The sequence below is a fragment of the Emys orbicularis genome, chromosome 8, assembly GCF_028017835.1.
Source record: "Emys orbicularis isolate rEmyOrb1 chromosome 8, rEmyOrb1.hap1, whole genome shotgun sequence".
Lineage (NCBI taxonomy): Eukaryota > Metazoa > Chordata > Testudines > Emydidae > Emys > Emys orbicularis.
Genome location: NC_088690.1, coordinates 77,319,268 through 77,332,324, shown reverse-complemented (window position 1 = coordinate 77,332,324; position 13,057 = coordinate 77,319,268). Strand labels below are relative to the sequence as shown.

Below are 13,057 nucleotides of genomic sequence, written 5' to 3'. Positions count from 1 at the left end.
GGTATGGTATTGGGATGCACCAACCCAGGAAGATCATCAGGATGTGTGTCAGGGCACAGCTGATTCCCACACTGCCCAGGCCCAGCTAACTCAGCCATTGCAGCAGATCAGCAGGGACATGTTCTCATTTCCTTTTCACCCTCTTAGGGACATCATGCACGCTCAGTGGGGTAGGATTTTTTCCACAGTGTAGATGCCGTGAAAACTGACTTAGGACTTCAGGGTTTGTTCCATTATTTCTACCTGGGCAAATGAGAGACGTGTGTTTGAAACCTTCAGTAAGCAAGGGAATATCTGTATTAATAATAAGATTGTTTTGTCCTTTTCACTGAGACTCGCAAACTGATTAAGGCTCACACACCTCCTGCAACGCAGAGAGGTATTATTATCCCCATTTTCAGACGGCGAAAACTAAGATACGGAGAAGTTACATGAGTTCCCTATAGCGGCCTCACAGCAAATCAGAGTCAAAGTGATAACTCTCCGCCTTCAAGCCTACCGCTGTGTGATACAAGCCAATGTGTGACAAATGGTCGCAAGGTGGAACACCTGGGTTTTGTTGCACGTCGCACCATAACGGACAGGTTATAATGGTGAAACTCACTTTTAAAGACGTTTCCTCCCTCTATGAATTAAATAAACTAATAGTTTTTAAAAAGAAAATTCACAGTTTCGTAGATTCCAGAATGGACCATGGCGGTCATCTTAGTCCAACTGTCTATATAACACAGGTCAGAGAACTTCCCCAAAATAATTCCTAGAGCAGATCTTTTATAAAAACATCCAATCTGGATTGAAAAATTGACAGTGATGGAGAATCCCCCATGACCCTTGGTCAATTATTCCAATGGTTGATTATCCTCACGGGTAACATTTTACACCTCACTTCCAGTCTGAATTTGTCTAGGTTCAGCTTCCAGCCTCTAGCTTCAACTTTCAGCTATGTGCAATCACGAGAACTCACTATGTGGGCTGTCAATGAGGTCTGATCCCTGGACCTTCAGACCTCTACACCTGAGCTAAAGGAGCGACTGTTATCTTCTGTGAGGAGCAGCAACTGAAGGGGGACCGAGGTGCACACACTTTGCTAACAGGTTGTACAGCCATTTTCTAGACAGCAGCAGAATGCTGGGAATCAGGAATGCTGGGTTCTATTGCCGGCTCTGGGAGAGGAGTGTGGCTAGTGGTTAGAGCAGTGTTTGGTTAGAGAAGGCCAGTCAGGCACATAGATCTGGCATATTAATTAGGCAAGGCGGTGTGGTTTTGAATGAGACTTGGGTTTGCATATTAGAGACCTGTGTTCTATGCCCAGTTTTGCCTACAATGATCTCGTGCAACCTCTCAGTTAACTTATTTGTAAAATGGAGGGAATTGCATTTGATTGTCTTCTAGGAAAGCTTATGAAGCCTTGCTCAACAGTAATTATTATGAAATCCACTGAAATATAACCAAGCGTCAGCAGAGATGAGACCAAGAGTACTTGTGGCACCTTAGAGACTAACAAATTTATTTGAGCATAAGCTTTCGTGGGCTCCAGCCCACTTCATCGGATGCATAGAATGGAACACACGGAAAGAAGATATTTATACATACAGAGAACATGAAAGGGTGGAAGTAGCCATACCAACTGTAAGAGGCCAATCAATTGAGATGAGCTATCATCAGCAGGAGAAAAAAAACCTTTGAAGTGATAATCGAGATGACCCATACAAGGTGTGAGGATACTTAACATGGGGAAATAGATTCAATTAGTGTAATGACCCAACCATTCCCAGTCTCTGTTTAAACCTAAGTTAATTGTATCTAATTTGCATATTAATTCAAGTTCAGCAGTCTCTCTTTGGAGTCTGTTTTTGAAGTTTTTTGTTGCAAAATTGCCACCTTCAAGTCTGTCACTGAGTGGATAGAGAGGTTGAAGTGTTTGCCCACTGGTTTTTGAATGTTATGATTCCTGATGTCAGATTTGTGTCCATTTATTCTTTTGTGTAGAGATTGTCCGGTTTGGCCAATGTATATGGCAGAGGGGCATTTCTGGCACATGATGGCATATATCACGTTGGTAGATGTGCAGGTGAACGAGCCCCTGATGGTGTGGCTGATGTGATTAGGTCCTATGATGGTGTCACTTGAATAGATATGTGGACAGAGTTGGCATCGGGCTTTGTTGCAAGGATAGGTTCCTGGGTTAGTGTTTACGTTGTATGGTGTGCGGTTGCTGGTGAGTATTTGCTTCAGGTTGGGAGGCTGTCTGTAAGCGAGGACTGGCGTGTCTCCCAAGATCTGTGAGAGTGAGGGATCATCTTTCAGGATAGGTTGTAGATCTTTGATGATGCGCTGGAGAGGTTTTAGTTGGGGGCTGAAGGTGACGGCTAGTGGCGTTCTGTTATTTTCTTTGTTGGGCCTGTCCTGTTCACCTGCACATCTACCAACGTGATATATGCCATCATGTGCCAGAAATGCCCCTCTGCCATATACATTGGCCAAACCGGACAATCTCTACACAAAAGAATAAATGGACACAAATCTGACATCAGGAATCATAACATTCAAAAACCAGTGGGCGAACACTTCAACCTCTCTATCCACTCAGTGACAGACTTGAAGGTGGCAATTTTGCAACAAAAAACTTCAAAAACAGACTCCAAAGAGAGACTGCTGAACTTGAATTAATATGCAAATTAGATACAATTAACTTAGGTTTAAACAGAGACTGGGAATGGTTGGGTCATTACACTAATTGAATCTATTTCCCCATGTTAAGTATCCTCACACCTTGTATGGGTCATCTCGATTATCACTTCAAAGGTTTTTTTTCTCCTGCTGATGATAGCTCATCTCAATTGATTGGCCTCTTACAGTTGGTATGGCTACTTCCACCCTTTCATGTTCTCTGTATGTATAAATATCTTCTGTGTGTTCCATTCCATGCATCCGATGAAGTGGGCTGGAGCCCACGAAAGCTTATGCTTAAATAAATTTGTTAGTCTCTAAGGTGCCACAAGTACTCCTGTTCTTTTTGCGGATACAGACTAACACGGCTGCTACTCTGAGAGATGAGACCAGAAGTCATGGTCACCTAGGTCCCAGCCTAATGGATTTTTCCCATTGCTACTGGGAGTCTTGTTCTCTCATCCACAGGACATTGCCTGGCTTAGCAAAATGGGGTTGATTCAGCTGAAATGCAGAATATCCCGCACAATCTGGTACCCCTACGAGCTCTAAACAGGGTCAGGCATAGAGAGAGTTTTGACTTCCACTCCCCTGCCCCATTAGACCTTGCATTTTCTCTGCTGTAAGTGAGAAGCACAGTACAGCATCTCCTTTGAGTATTATCTTAGGTCAGTAAGTGCCATAGCTAGAAGTGTGAACCCAAAGCTTGAATATTGCTGTTAGATTTGACTTGTTTGCCGGTACTCACTTGGTTTTACAGTAAGCGACCACACATACTATTCCAACCACAAGCAATGCAACGCAGATCCCAGTGATGGTTAAAACTCTCTTCTGATAGAGCTCTTCAGCTTCTGCAAAGGTTAGAAAAATATACTCATTAAAAACGTACGCCAGTGAAAATAATGTGTTCTGAACACACAAATAGCAGCAGAATCCAACCCATGTAGACTAGTCATCAGCAGATCTCAAAGTGTTCCATGGTCCAGTTCTGATAAGCACCCAAAGGCTTGGATGATTATCCCAAACCTCCCCAAACACATCGAGATCTCCTACCATTCTCTCCTCCTCTTCTCATGGCTTCCTCCTTCTGCCCAGTAATCCCTCCCTTCTGCACCCCAGCAAACTTATCACTGGCCCCTCTCCTCCCCTATAACAGCTCTGTGACCTCTAGTCCATGATCTCCAATAGCCCCACAACTCTTCTCTTTCCTTTCCAGCAGATTCCCCAGGTGCCTTGCTAATCCAATAAACAGGACCCTGACCATACCCACTGAGACAATCAGGGTCCAGACACTCCAAGGAGAAAACGGAGGGTCTGAACCCCAAAGAATAAGCAACTGAACCAACTGGTTGTATACAATGTTATTGTGTATACAAATATGTCAAGTCAGGTCGTTATGAAAGCTTGTGATGTTCTAACTTGATGGTCCTTAGGAGATACATAGACAGACTGGGATTAGAAACGTATGTAATTATGAATCTAGACTACTATGCTCATTTCCAGAACTACAATTTCAAGCACACCTCACAACAGAGATGGGCTCCTCTTAAACCAGTTGTTTACACAGAACTTACTTCAAGTACCCGTCCATTGTCCAGCCAGGAAGAGACAATGGTGGACCATTAGCATGAATGGGAAAACACTGAAACAACTTGAAATAAAAAAACAAACAAATCCCAGTCTTGGAAAACTGAGGCTAAGTCTACACTTAAACCACTACAGTGGGACAGCTGTACTGCTTCAGTGTAACTACCCCCTGCAATGACAAGGATGACCAGATGTCCCGATTTTATAGGGACAGTCCCGATATTCGGGGATTTCTCTTATATAGGTGCCTATTACCCCCCACCCCCATCCTGATTTTTCACACTTGCCATCTGGTCACCCTAGCAATGATGGGAGGGGTTCTCTGGTCACTGTAGCTAACCCACGTCCCTGAGATGTGGTAGCTAGGTCGAAGGAAGAATTCTTGCATTGACCTACCGCTGTCTACACTAGGGGCTAGGTCAGCTTAACTACGTACCTCGGGGTGTGGATTTTTCACACCTTTGAGTGACATGGCTGGGTCGACTTAATTTTTTAATGTAGACCCAACCTAAGAGAGGAAGAATTTCCCCTCCATGAATCACCATAGTCTGAGAGAAAGACAAAAAAACTGCAACCCCTTAAGAGAGAGGGGTTTTGAAGTGAAGGACACCCAAAAACTGAGGACCAGCATCTAAGTGAAGTGCATGTCTTGGTCAGAGAGCATGCTGGGAAACTGTTCAGTGGGAATAGGTAACTTGTATTATAAAAGGGAAATTAGCTATTACAGACATGTAGAGCCTGAGATTGTGCCTTTATGTTTGTTTTCTGGGTAACCTGAGATGGATTTGGGGGGACTTGGGACCAGAAGGGGATGTTGAGGTCACCCTTATGCTTGTAGGCTGGCTACTGGGAGATTCCCCACACAGGTTCAAATCCTGCCAACTCTTTTGGGCACCACCCAGACCAGTAAGGGGTTCTGTCACTACCTGCCCTGTAACTTGGGGGGCCTAACGCTAGGCTGCCATGGCTCAGAGCTCTGACACCAGTAGCCAGCCTATGAGTGTACTTTTTCACCTTGGCTTCCACCAGTGTAGTAACCCCTGACAGGGTGACCTCAACAGCCCTTCAGTGCCAAGTCCACCCAAATCTGTTTCCCCAAGTTCTTAACTACCCAACACTTGTATTTTTCCCCTCTAGTTCGTCACCCCCAATGGAGTGAAACCAGCACCCAGCTATCAGTTCACTTTGCCACACACACTCCACACACAACAGAGACCTGGTGGGAATAAAAATATTACAGAATATTGCCAGAACATTACAAGCTTTCATAAAAGACCTGACACAACACATTTTTATACACAGTAATATCAGATACAACCAGTTGATTCAATTGCTTATTCTTTGGGGTTCAGAACCTCTGTTCTTCCTTTGGGGTGTCTGGACTCCGATTGTCACACCCATCCTCACACATATATACACTGATCCTTCGATGGCCCCATCACATATCTCTCTCTGCTGGACTCAAGACTGCTTTTTTTCTTGCAGCAACTGCATGCTATAGGTCCTAGAGTTATTCCATAACCACAACATCTGATGCACAAAAGCACACAGATGCTGAAAGGAAAAACTTTTAAATAATCAAAGGTTGGGTGGGCATGGAGGAGAGGTGGTTTGGCTATTGGAAGACAGGGAGGGGCCAGAGTATTGAAAATCCAGTAACCAATAACAGCAGTAGTACTTGTGGCACCTTAGAGACTAACAAATTTATTAGAGCATAAGCTTTCGTGGGCTACAACCCACTTCTTCGGATGCATATAGAGTGAAACATATATTGAGGAGATATATATACACACATACAGAGAGCATGAACAGGTGGGAGTTGTCTTACCAAGTCTGAGAGGCCAATTAAGTAAGGGGAAAAAAAAAAAAAAAAACTTTTGAAGTGATAATCAAGATAGCCCAGTACAGACAGTTTGATAAGAAGCAAGTGTGAGAATACTTACAAGGGGAGATAGATTCAATGTTTGTAATGGCTCAGCCATTCCCAATCCCTATTTAGCCCTGAGTTGATTGTGTCTAGTTTGCATATCAATTCCAGCTCAGCAGTCTCTCGTTGGAGTCTGTTTTTGAAGTTTTTCTGTTTTAAGATAGCCACCCGCAGGTCTGTCAAAGAATGGCCAGACAGGTTAAAGTGTTCTCCCACTGGTTTTTGAGTATTATGATTCCTGATGTCAGATTTGTGTCCATTAATTCTTTTGCGTAGAGACTGTCCGGTTTGGCCAATTTACATGGCAGAGGGGCATTGCTGGCACATGATGGCATATATCACATTGGTAGATGTGCAGGTGAACGAGCCCCTGATGGTATGGCTGATGTGATTAGGCCCTATGATGGTGTCACTTGAATAGATATGTGGACAGAGTTGGCATCGGGCTTTGTTACAAGGATAGGTTCCTGGGTCAGTGTTTTTGTTCAGTGATGTGTGGTTGCTGGTGAGTATTTGCTTTAGAGAAGTCACCTCCTACAAGACAGGGCCAACAAAGAAAATAACAGAACACCACTAGCTGTCACCTTCAGCCCCCAACTAAAACCTCTCCAGCGCATCATCAGAGATCTACAACCTATCCTGAAAGATGATCCTTTACTCTCACAGATCTTGGGAGACAGACCTGTCCTCGCTTACAGACAACCCCCCAACCTAAAGCAAATACTCACCAGCAACCACACATCACTGAACAAAAACACTGACCCAGGAACCTATCTTTGTAACAAAGCCCGATGCCAACTCTGTCCACATATCTATTCAAGTGACACCATCATAGGGCCTAATCACATCAGCCATACCATCAGGGGCTCGTTCACCTGCACATCTACCAATGTGATATATGCCATCATGTGCCAGCAATGCCCCTCTGCCATGTACATTGGCCAAACCGGACAGTCTCTACGCAAAAGAATTAATGGACACAAATCTGACATCAGGAATCATAATACTCAAAAACCAGTGGGAGAACACTTTAACCTGTCTGGCCATTCTTTGACAGACCTGCGGGTGGCTATCTTAAAACAGAAAAACTTCAAAAACAGACTCCAACGAGAGACTGCTGAGCTGGAATTGATATGCAAACTAGACACAATCAACTCAGGGCTAAATAGGGATTGGGAATGGCTGAGCCATTACAAACATTGAATCTATCTCCCCTTGTAAGTATTCTCACACTTGCTTCTTATCAAACTGTCTGTACTGGGCTATCTTGATTATCACTTCAAAAGTTTTTTTTTTTTTTTTTTCCCCCTCTTACTTAATTGGCCTCTCAGACTTGGTAAGACAACTCCCACCTGTTCATGCTCTCTGTATGTGTGTATATATATCTCCTCAATATATGTTTCACTCTATATGCATCCGAAGAAGTGGGTTGTAGCCCACGAAAGCTTATGCTCTAATAAATTTGTTAGTCTCTAAGGTGCCACAAGTACTCCTGTTATTTTTGCGGATACAGACTAACACGGCTGCTACTCTGAAACCTGTCAATAACAGCAGTGGATTTTTTTAATGAAATCCTGGGAAGTAATCTAATTAATTTTTCAACCCAAACAGTAACACAGATTCATCTCAGTTAATCCTCTTGGCAATTGTGGTCCAGGAATGAGTTGTATCATGGGACACTGCATGGTCTCAACCACACTGTACAACTCACATACACTTGAGAAATTAAACTGAACTTCATCAGTGATCTAGTGTTTCTATTAAGATATGGCTGTAACAAGCAGGAGAGATCCATAGTTATTTGTAATGGAAGACTTTTCAGCGCCAATGAAATCAGTCACTTGCAACAGATTAACAGCACACTCTTGGAGAGAAGTAATTTATCCAAACTGATCAGATCCGTAAAACTGTTCAGGATGGAGTCAGGGGAAACGCTAAGATTCAGATTGCCTCAACTTAGTTCAACCCAAATATCCTCAACCAATCACATGGCTAGGGGCATTTATTCTTCTTGTATGAATACAGTAGGCCAAGCTCTGCCCTCAGTTACATGGGTGCAGATCCACTGAAATCAATGGAGTAACTGGATTTCCAACTGCATAACTGAGAGAAAAATTTGGCCCACTATATCATCTTGTGAACCCGATGGGAGGGAGAACCAAAAAAAGATTTGTACCATGAATAAGTCAATATGCCCCAATAGCATGTATTATTTATACAGCATTCCGGGTTGTTGGGGTTTGTCCCTTAATTAGCATTCTCTAGAACATTTTCTTATAGAAATTAGGCAAGAAAAACCCTGCTGAAGTTGTTAGGGTGGACTGTTCCACCAGGAGACACTAAGTGCCCTCACTACACTATATCTTGTATCCCCAGCAACTGCAAAGCTATAGGAGGTAAAACCAGAAGGAAAGTAAGAATGGCATCAGGTGCTAGGAATGCTAGAGTCATCTCCTGGTAGTAGGATAAAAAGTATTTAAGAAAAGGCTAAGAGAAAATAATTTGGGATTTGAGCCTGTCTTAGCCCACCACTTTTGGAAGTACCTAATATAGAAAAGATTATTCTCTTTCTGAGGGTCCAAACAGGAGAAAAACAGCAGTAGTTACTTGAGAAGCCAGAGAGTGTCAAAATCCACCTGGTTTTGTTTCTTTTTATCAACGTGTAAAAATAAATCAGAAATATTTCACTTTGTTCACTGTGAACATTCGTTCTAAAGCAGTGATCCAAAAAGGGGGGGAAATCTCCATTCACTCCACTCTGCACTGTGAACCTCTATGACACAGGCTGCACATGTCCTGCATGTTAAGCTTCTGCTGAACTGAACACGGGTTCTGGGTAGGGAATGAATGCAGCATACACGGCTATTCACACTGCAGGCCAGAGAGGAGACTTTTAGCATAGTCGTTATTACAGGTGACAAGAATAGAGAATTTCTTACCTATTCTGTCCTTTCTGCATCCTAGTTCCACCACTACAGGCATCTTCCTTCAACATTCATTAGAGAGGATGACATCAAGAATCTCCCAAGCTTTGGTGCCTCCATGTGCGTTCCTTGGCCAATACTGGGTTAGGGTAGTGTGTCCTCTGAGGAGCAATTCATCAAGTTCCTCCTCAACTGGGATAAAATTTACCCCTATGCAGACGGCCAGCCCAAACCTTCTTCACTAGCCCTAAAGGGTTAAGGTGGGACCTAAATGGTGCTGAGGTCCTGTGCTGACCCTTTGCACAGAGGTGATTTGTTTCACTTGTGATGCAGACTCATATTGATGATTTGTTGTTGGTTGTTGGAGCATGCGGTCTGATCTGATGTTCTCTGGCCTCCCCATTACGTCAAATCATCATATGTCCTCTTTTGGGAAGAACTCACATTTGGATTGGGATGTTTAGCTCAGCTTTTTTGCTTTCCCCTTCCCTGTATTTTTGCCTGGTGGGGAACGCTGTGCATATTCTGTACTGGTGGAAACATGGAAAGGGAGAGCTGCACCTTTCCACGCCTGGATTTCATCAGTATAGCCCCTTTCACTCAGTCAAACAGTCCAAGTTCTCCAGTTCAATCATGTTGGTGTTGGAATCATTAATGCAAATGTACATTCCATCTTGGGAGGTCATCAAACTTGAGAAATACAAGCGGGGCCATGACCTGACTGGAGGGGACCAAAGATTGGGAGATTTTCATTGTCAGTGTCTATAACTCTAGTGTGACTAATGGTGAAGGAGGAGCTACTGTACTGTCACAACTGGTAGTACAAGCACAAAAACAACAGGGACAGCTAAAATAGACAAGAAGCATGATTTTATTTCGCTGAGGTGAGCACTGCTCTACAGGCCTCAGGCATTGCTCACCTCACAAATAGGAAACATTACTCTTTTGAGCTGTCAGGACCGGCTGCCCCAATCTCAGAAATGCAATATAAACCTTCCTTCAGTGGATTTTGTGAACCAATTCTAGTTGACGTAATCAAATTTTTAGCATTTAATTTTGAAAAAAACAGCAAATTCATTTAGATTTTAGTCAGCTCTAAAAAATTATGGATGGCTTAACAAGATACCTTTGTGGATCTTAGTGTAGAGTTAACTCTATTTGGGAGCAGCTCAGAAAGTTCTGACAGTCTCTTTTTCACAGTTGGTATTATGAATTCCATACAGACAGCAAGCAATCTGTTCTCCATTTGATCGCTGTCGTGGAGTATTGCATGTGCAAAGGCCGAGCCTGAGTTTTGAGAGATTTAATACAAATTTGCCAAAGCAGCTAGATGTGATTTTTATTGCTTGTGGATGAATCTGTTCAGGATTTTTTCTGCTGGGTGAATATATTTGTTCATAGTGGGAGGGGAAGGAGGCGGAAAGTGATCCGGTTCTACCTTGAAACCAGGTGAAATGATACTTTCATAGAGAATTTTCACTATTCACAATTTTTGCTGCAAAAATGTTATTTTTTTCAGATGCAAACCCTGCCTTTATTTAATGGAAAAAAGGAGGGATAGTGGTGGGGGAGGAAAAACTACCAAATGAGTTAGTTTTTCCTCCACAACTTTCATCTATACTGCAACCCTTTTTCCCATGGATCAAATCCCAAACTCACTGTGCAGCACAATTCAAGGCATGATTGTTGAAAATAATCTAGGTTGGCTCCACGAAGTCTCATTAAATTGATGGCAGATAACATAATCCCTTCATGTTACATAAACTCACTGGGACAGTGACAGAAAGAAAATAATGTAAATATCTATACAATGATTTTATGTTTAATTTATATTATAAGATCTTTGTGGTAGGGCCAGTCAATGTTTGTCTCTAAAGTGCCTTGCACACCTGTGATGCTATAACAATTAATAAATAATAGTCATCATCATCATTCTAAAACAATGACATTATGGACAAATCATTTAATGTCAAGTAATGCAGACACAGTCACAGTTCCAGCCATGGGTACTACAGCAAACACATGGAAAGTGAAGAATGGATGAAGTAGAGAAGACAGCTAAAGATCCAGCATATTAATGTTTATTGCCTAATAATGAGACTGGGAATGGACAAGGAAAACAAGACAGAAGTAAACTAAAAAGGGATGTCAAAAATCCTCAATTCTAAATGTTATTTAAAAGTGTATTTGTAATAGCAGCACCAATTTCTCTAGAATTCCTTCTCCAAAATGAACTCACTTTCTGTAGCACAGAACTGCCTGCTGGGAGGATGTGAATCAGTCTTGGCAGGCTGGTTCTGGGCTACTCTGGAGCAGAGGCTACTACCTGTGCCGAATTCTGCTCAGTGTTGTGGCAGTTTGGAAAGGTGGACAAATATCCATTGGGGGCTGTGCTGAAACCACCAAACCCCTTTGCACTGGGAGCCCGATCTAAACGGGTGCTGACCCTCTTTTGCAAGATCCCCAGTCCCACCATTTCCATTCAAACCAGTGGGAGTTGGGAGCACCCAGGACCAGACCCTGGGGAAGAAAGGATTTGGGTCCCTGGGAGACAAAGCCCACTCTCATTACGCTAGTGTCTAGTGATTTGCACCGGATAGCTGAGAAAAGACTTTAGTCCCCGGACGCCAGAGGTGAGCGACTCATGCCCCAGTGAGCCCATCAAATGAAATTAAAGTGTCTTAACCATGTAGGTCTGCTCTGTGCTATACTGAGCTAACATATCTCTCTGGCTGCACTGAATCTGGACTAAAGATATATAAGCAGAGGGAAAAACAGTTCAGGGCACTTATCAGATCCCCTGTGGATCTCTGTGTGCACAGCTGGACACCATATTGCTCAAAGGAAGACGTTCACTTAGAAAGGATGCAACACAAGGCAACAGCAGGTCTCAGGGATCTGCAGGAAGCGATAAAGGAAGTGTTTACAGAATGGAGGTATCTTTTACTGGAAATTTAAACCAAATTCTGCTCTCAGTTACCCAAGCATAACCCCACTGAAGCCAATGTGGTTACATGGGTGCAACCGTGAGAACAATATGGCCCCTGGAGGAATGTGAGAGAGGTTTGCAAAGAGGCATCAGCATAGTCAGCAGGCCAAATCCTGCTGTCTTAACCAACCAAAACTGCACTGGGAGTTTTGACTGAGTAAGAACTTGAGGCAATATGATGCCATCCATTTTTACGCCAGCTCCTTCAATACAGAAACATGGTATGGCCCTGAATAAGGACTGTGGGCCTTGGCTCTTTATGGTTTAGCACACTGAGCAAATGGCAATGTAAAAAATAGGGGTAAACAGAGAACTCTGCCAGAACTATGCCACACACAGAAAACAAATGAGAGGGGACGCAGTACAAGGGAATATGACTGCAGCACAAAATGTGAACTCAAGAGACCCCTGCACTGTACTGCTGGAAAGAGAGTTAAGGGGAATGCAGGACAAAAGAGCGGCATTATGATCACCTAGAAAGGAGCCATGTGTTTGGCCAAATGGGGTTTTCCTGTTCCTAAAATTATCTAATGGTAAAATTTTCAAAAGCTTGTAAGTCACTAAGACTCAGATCCTTTAATACCTTTGAGGGTCTGGGCCTAAGGTGCTTTTGAAAACGTTAGCCTATATTCCTTGAGCTACATCAATGCTCAGTGAAGTCAATGGAAAGACACTCCCCAATTGACTTCACTACACTTCCAGGGTAATTCAGCTGACTTGAATTGATTTACCTCTTGAAACCAATTTCTTTCAAACCAAGCACATATTTTGTGAGAAAAGCATGACTCTGACCCCCCACTGCACTCTCCTTGATTTCAGTGGGAGAGCTACATGCAGAACGACTCCAGAATCACGCCCTTCTTGTTCCCCAGTGGCCTAAATTCTAGACTTTCTGTTACTGGAATATTTGTCCATTACCAAGCTACATTTGCTGGTCACCTTTCAAACTAACACAAACCC

The 13,057-nt window shown here is 43.1% G+C and overlaps 1 protein-coding gene across 1 annotated transcript in view; it reads right to left on the bottom strand.

Annotated features, from left to right (window-relative positions):
• NRG2 (neuregulin 2) overlaps positions 1 to 13,057 on the bottom strand; it is a 293,910-nt gene that overhangs the window by 17,255 nt on the left and 263,598 nt on the right. The window contains exon 8 of the mRNA XM_065409469.1: positions 3,419 to 3,521. Within this exon, the coding sequence (XP_065265541.1) occupies positions 3,419 to 3,521 (103 nt within the window). The remainder of the gene's footprint in view (positions 1 to 3,418; positions 3,522 to 13,057) is intronic.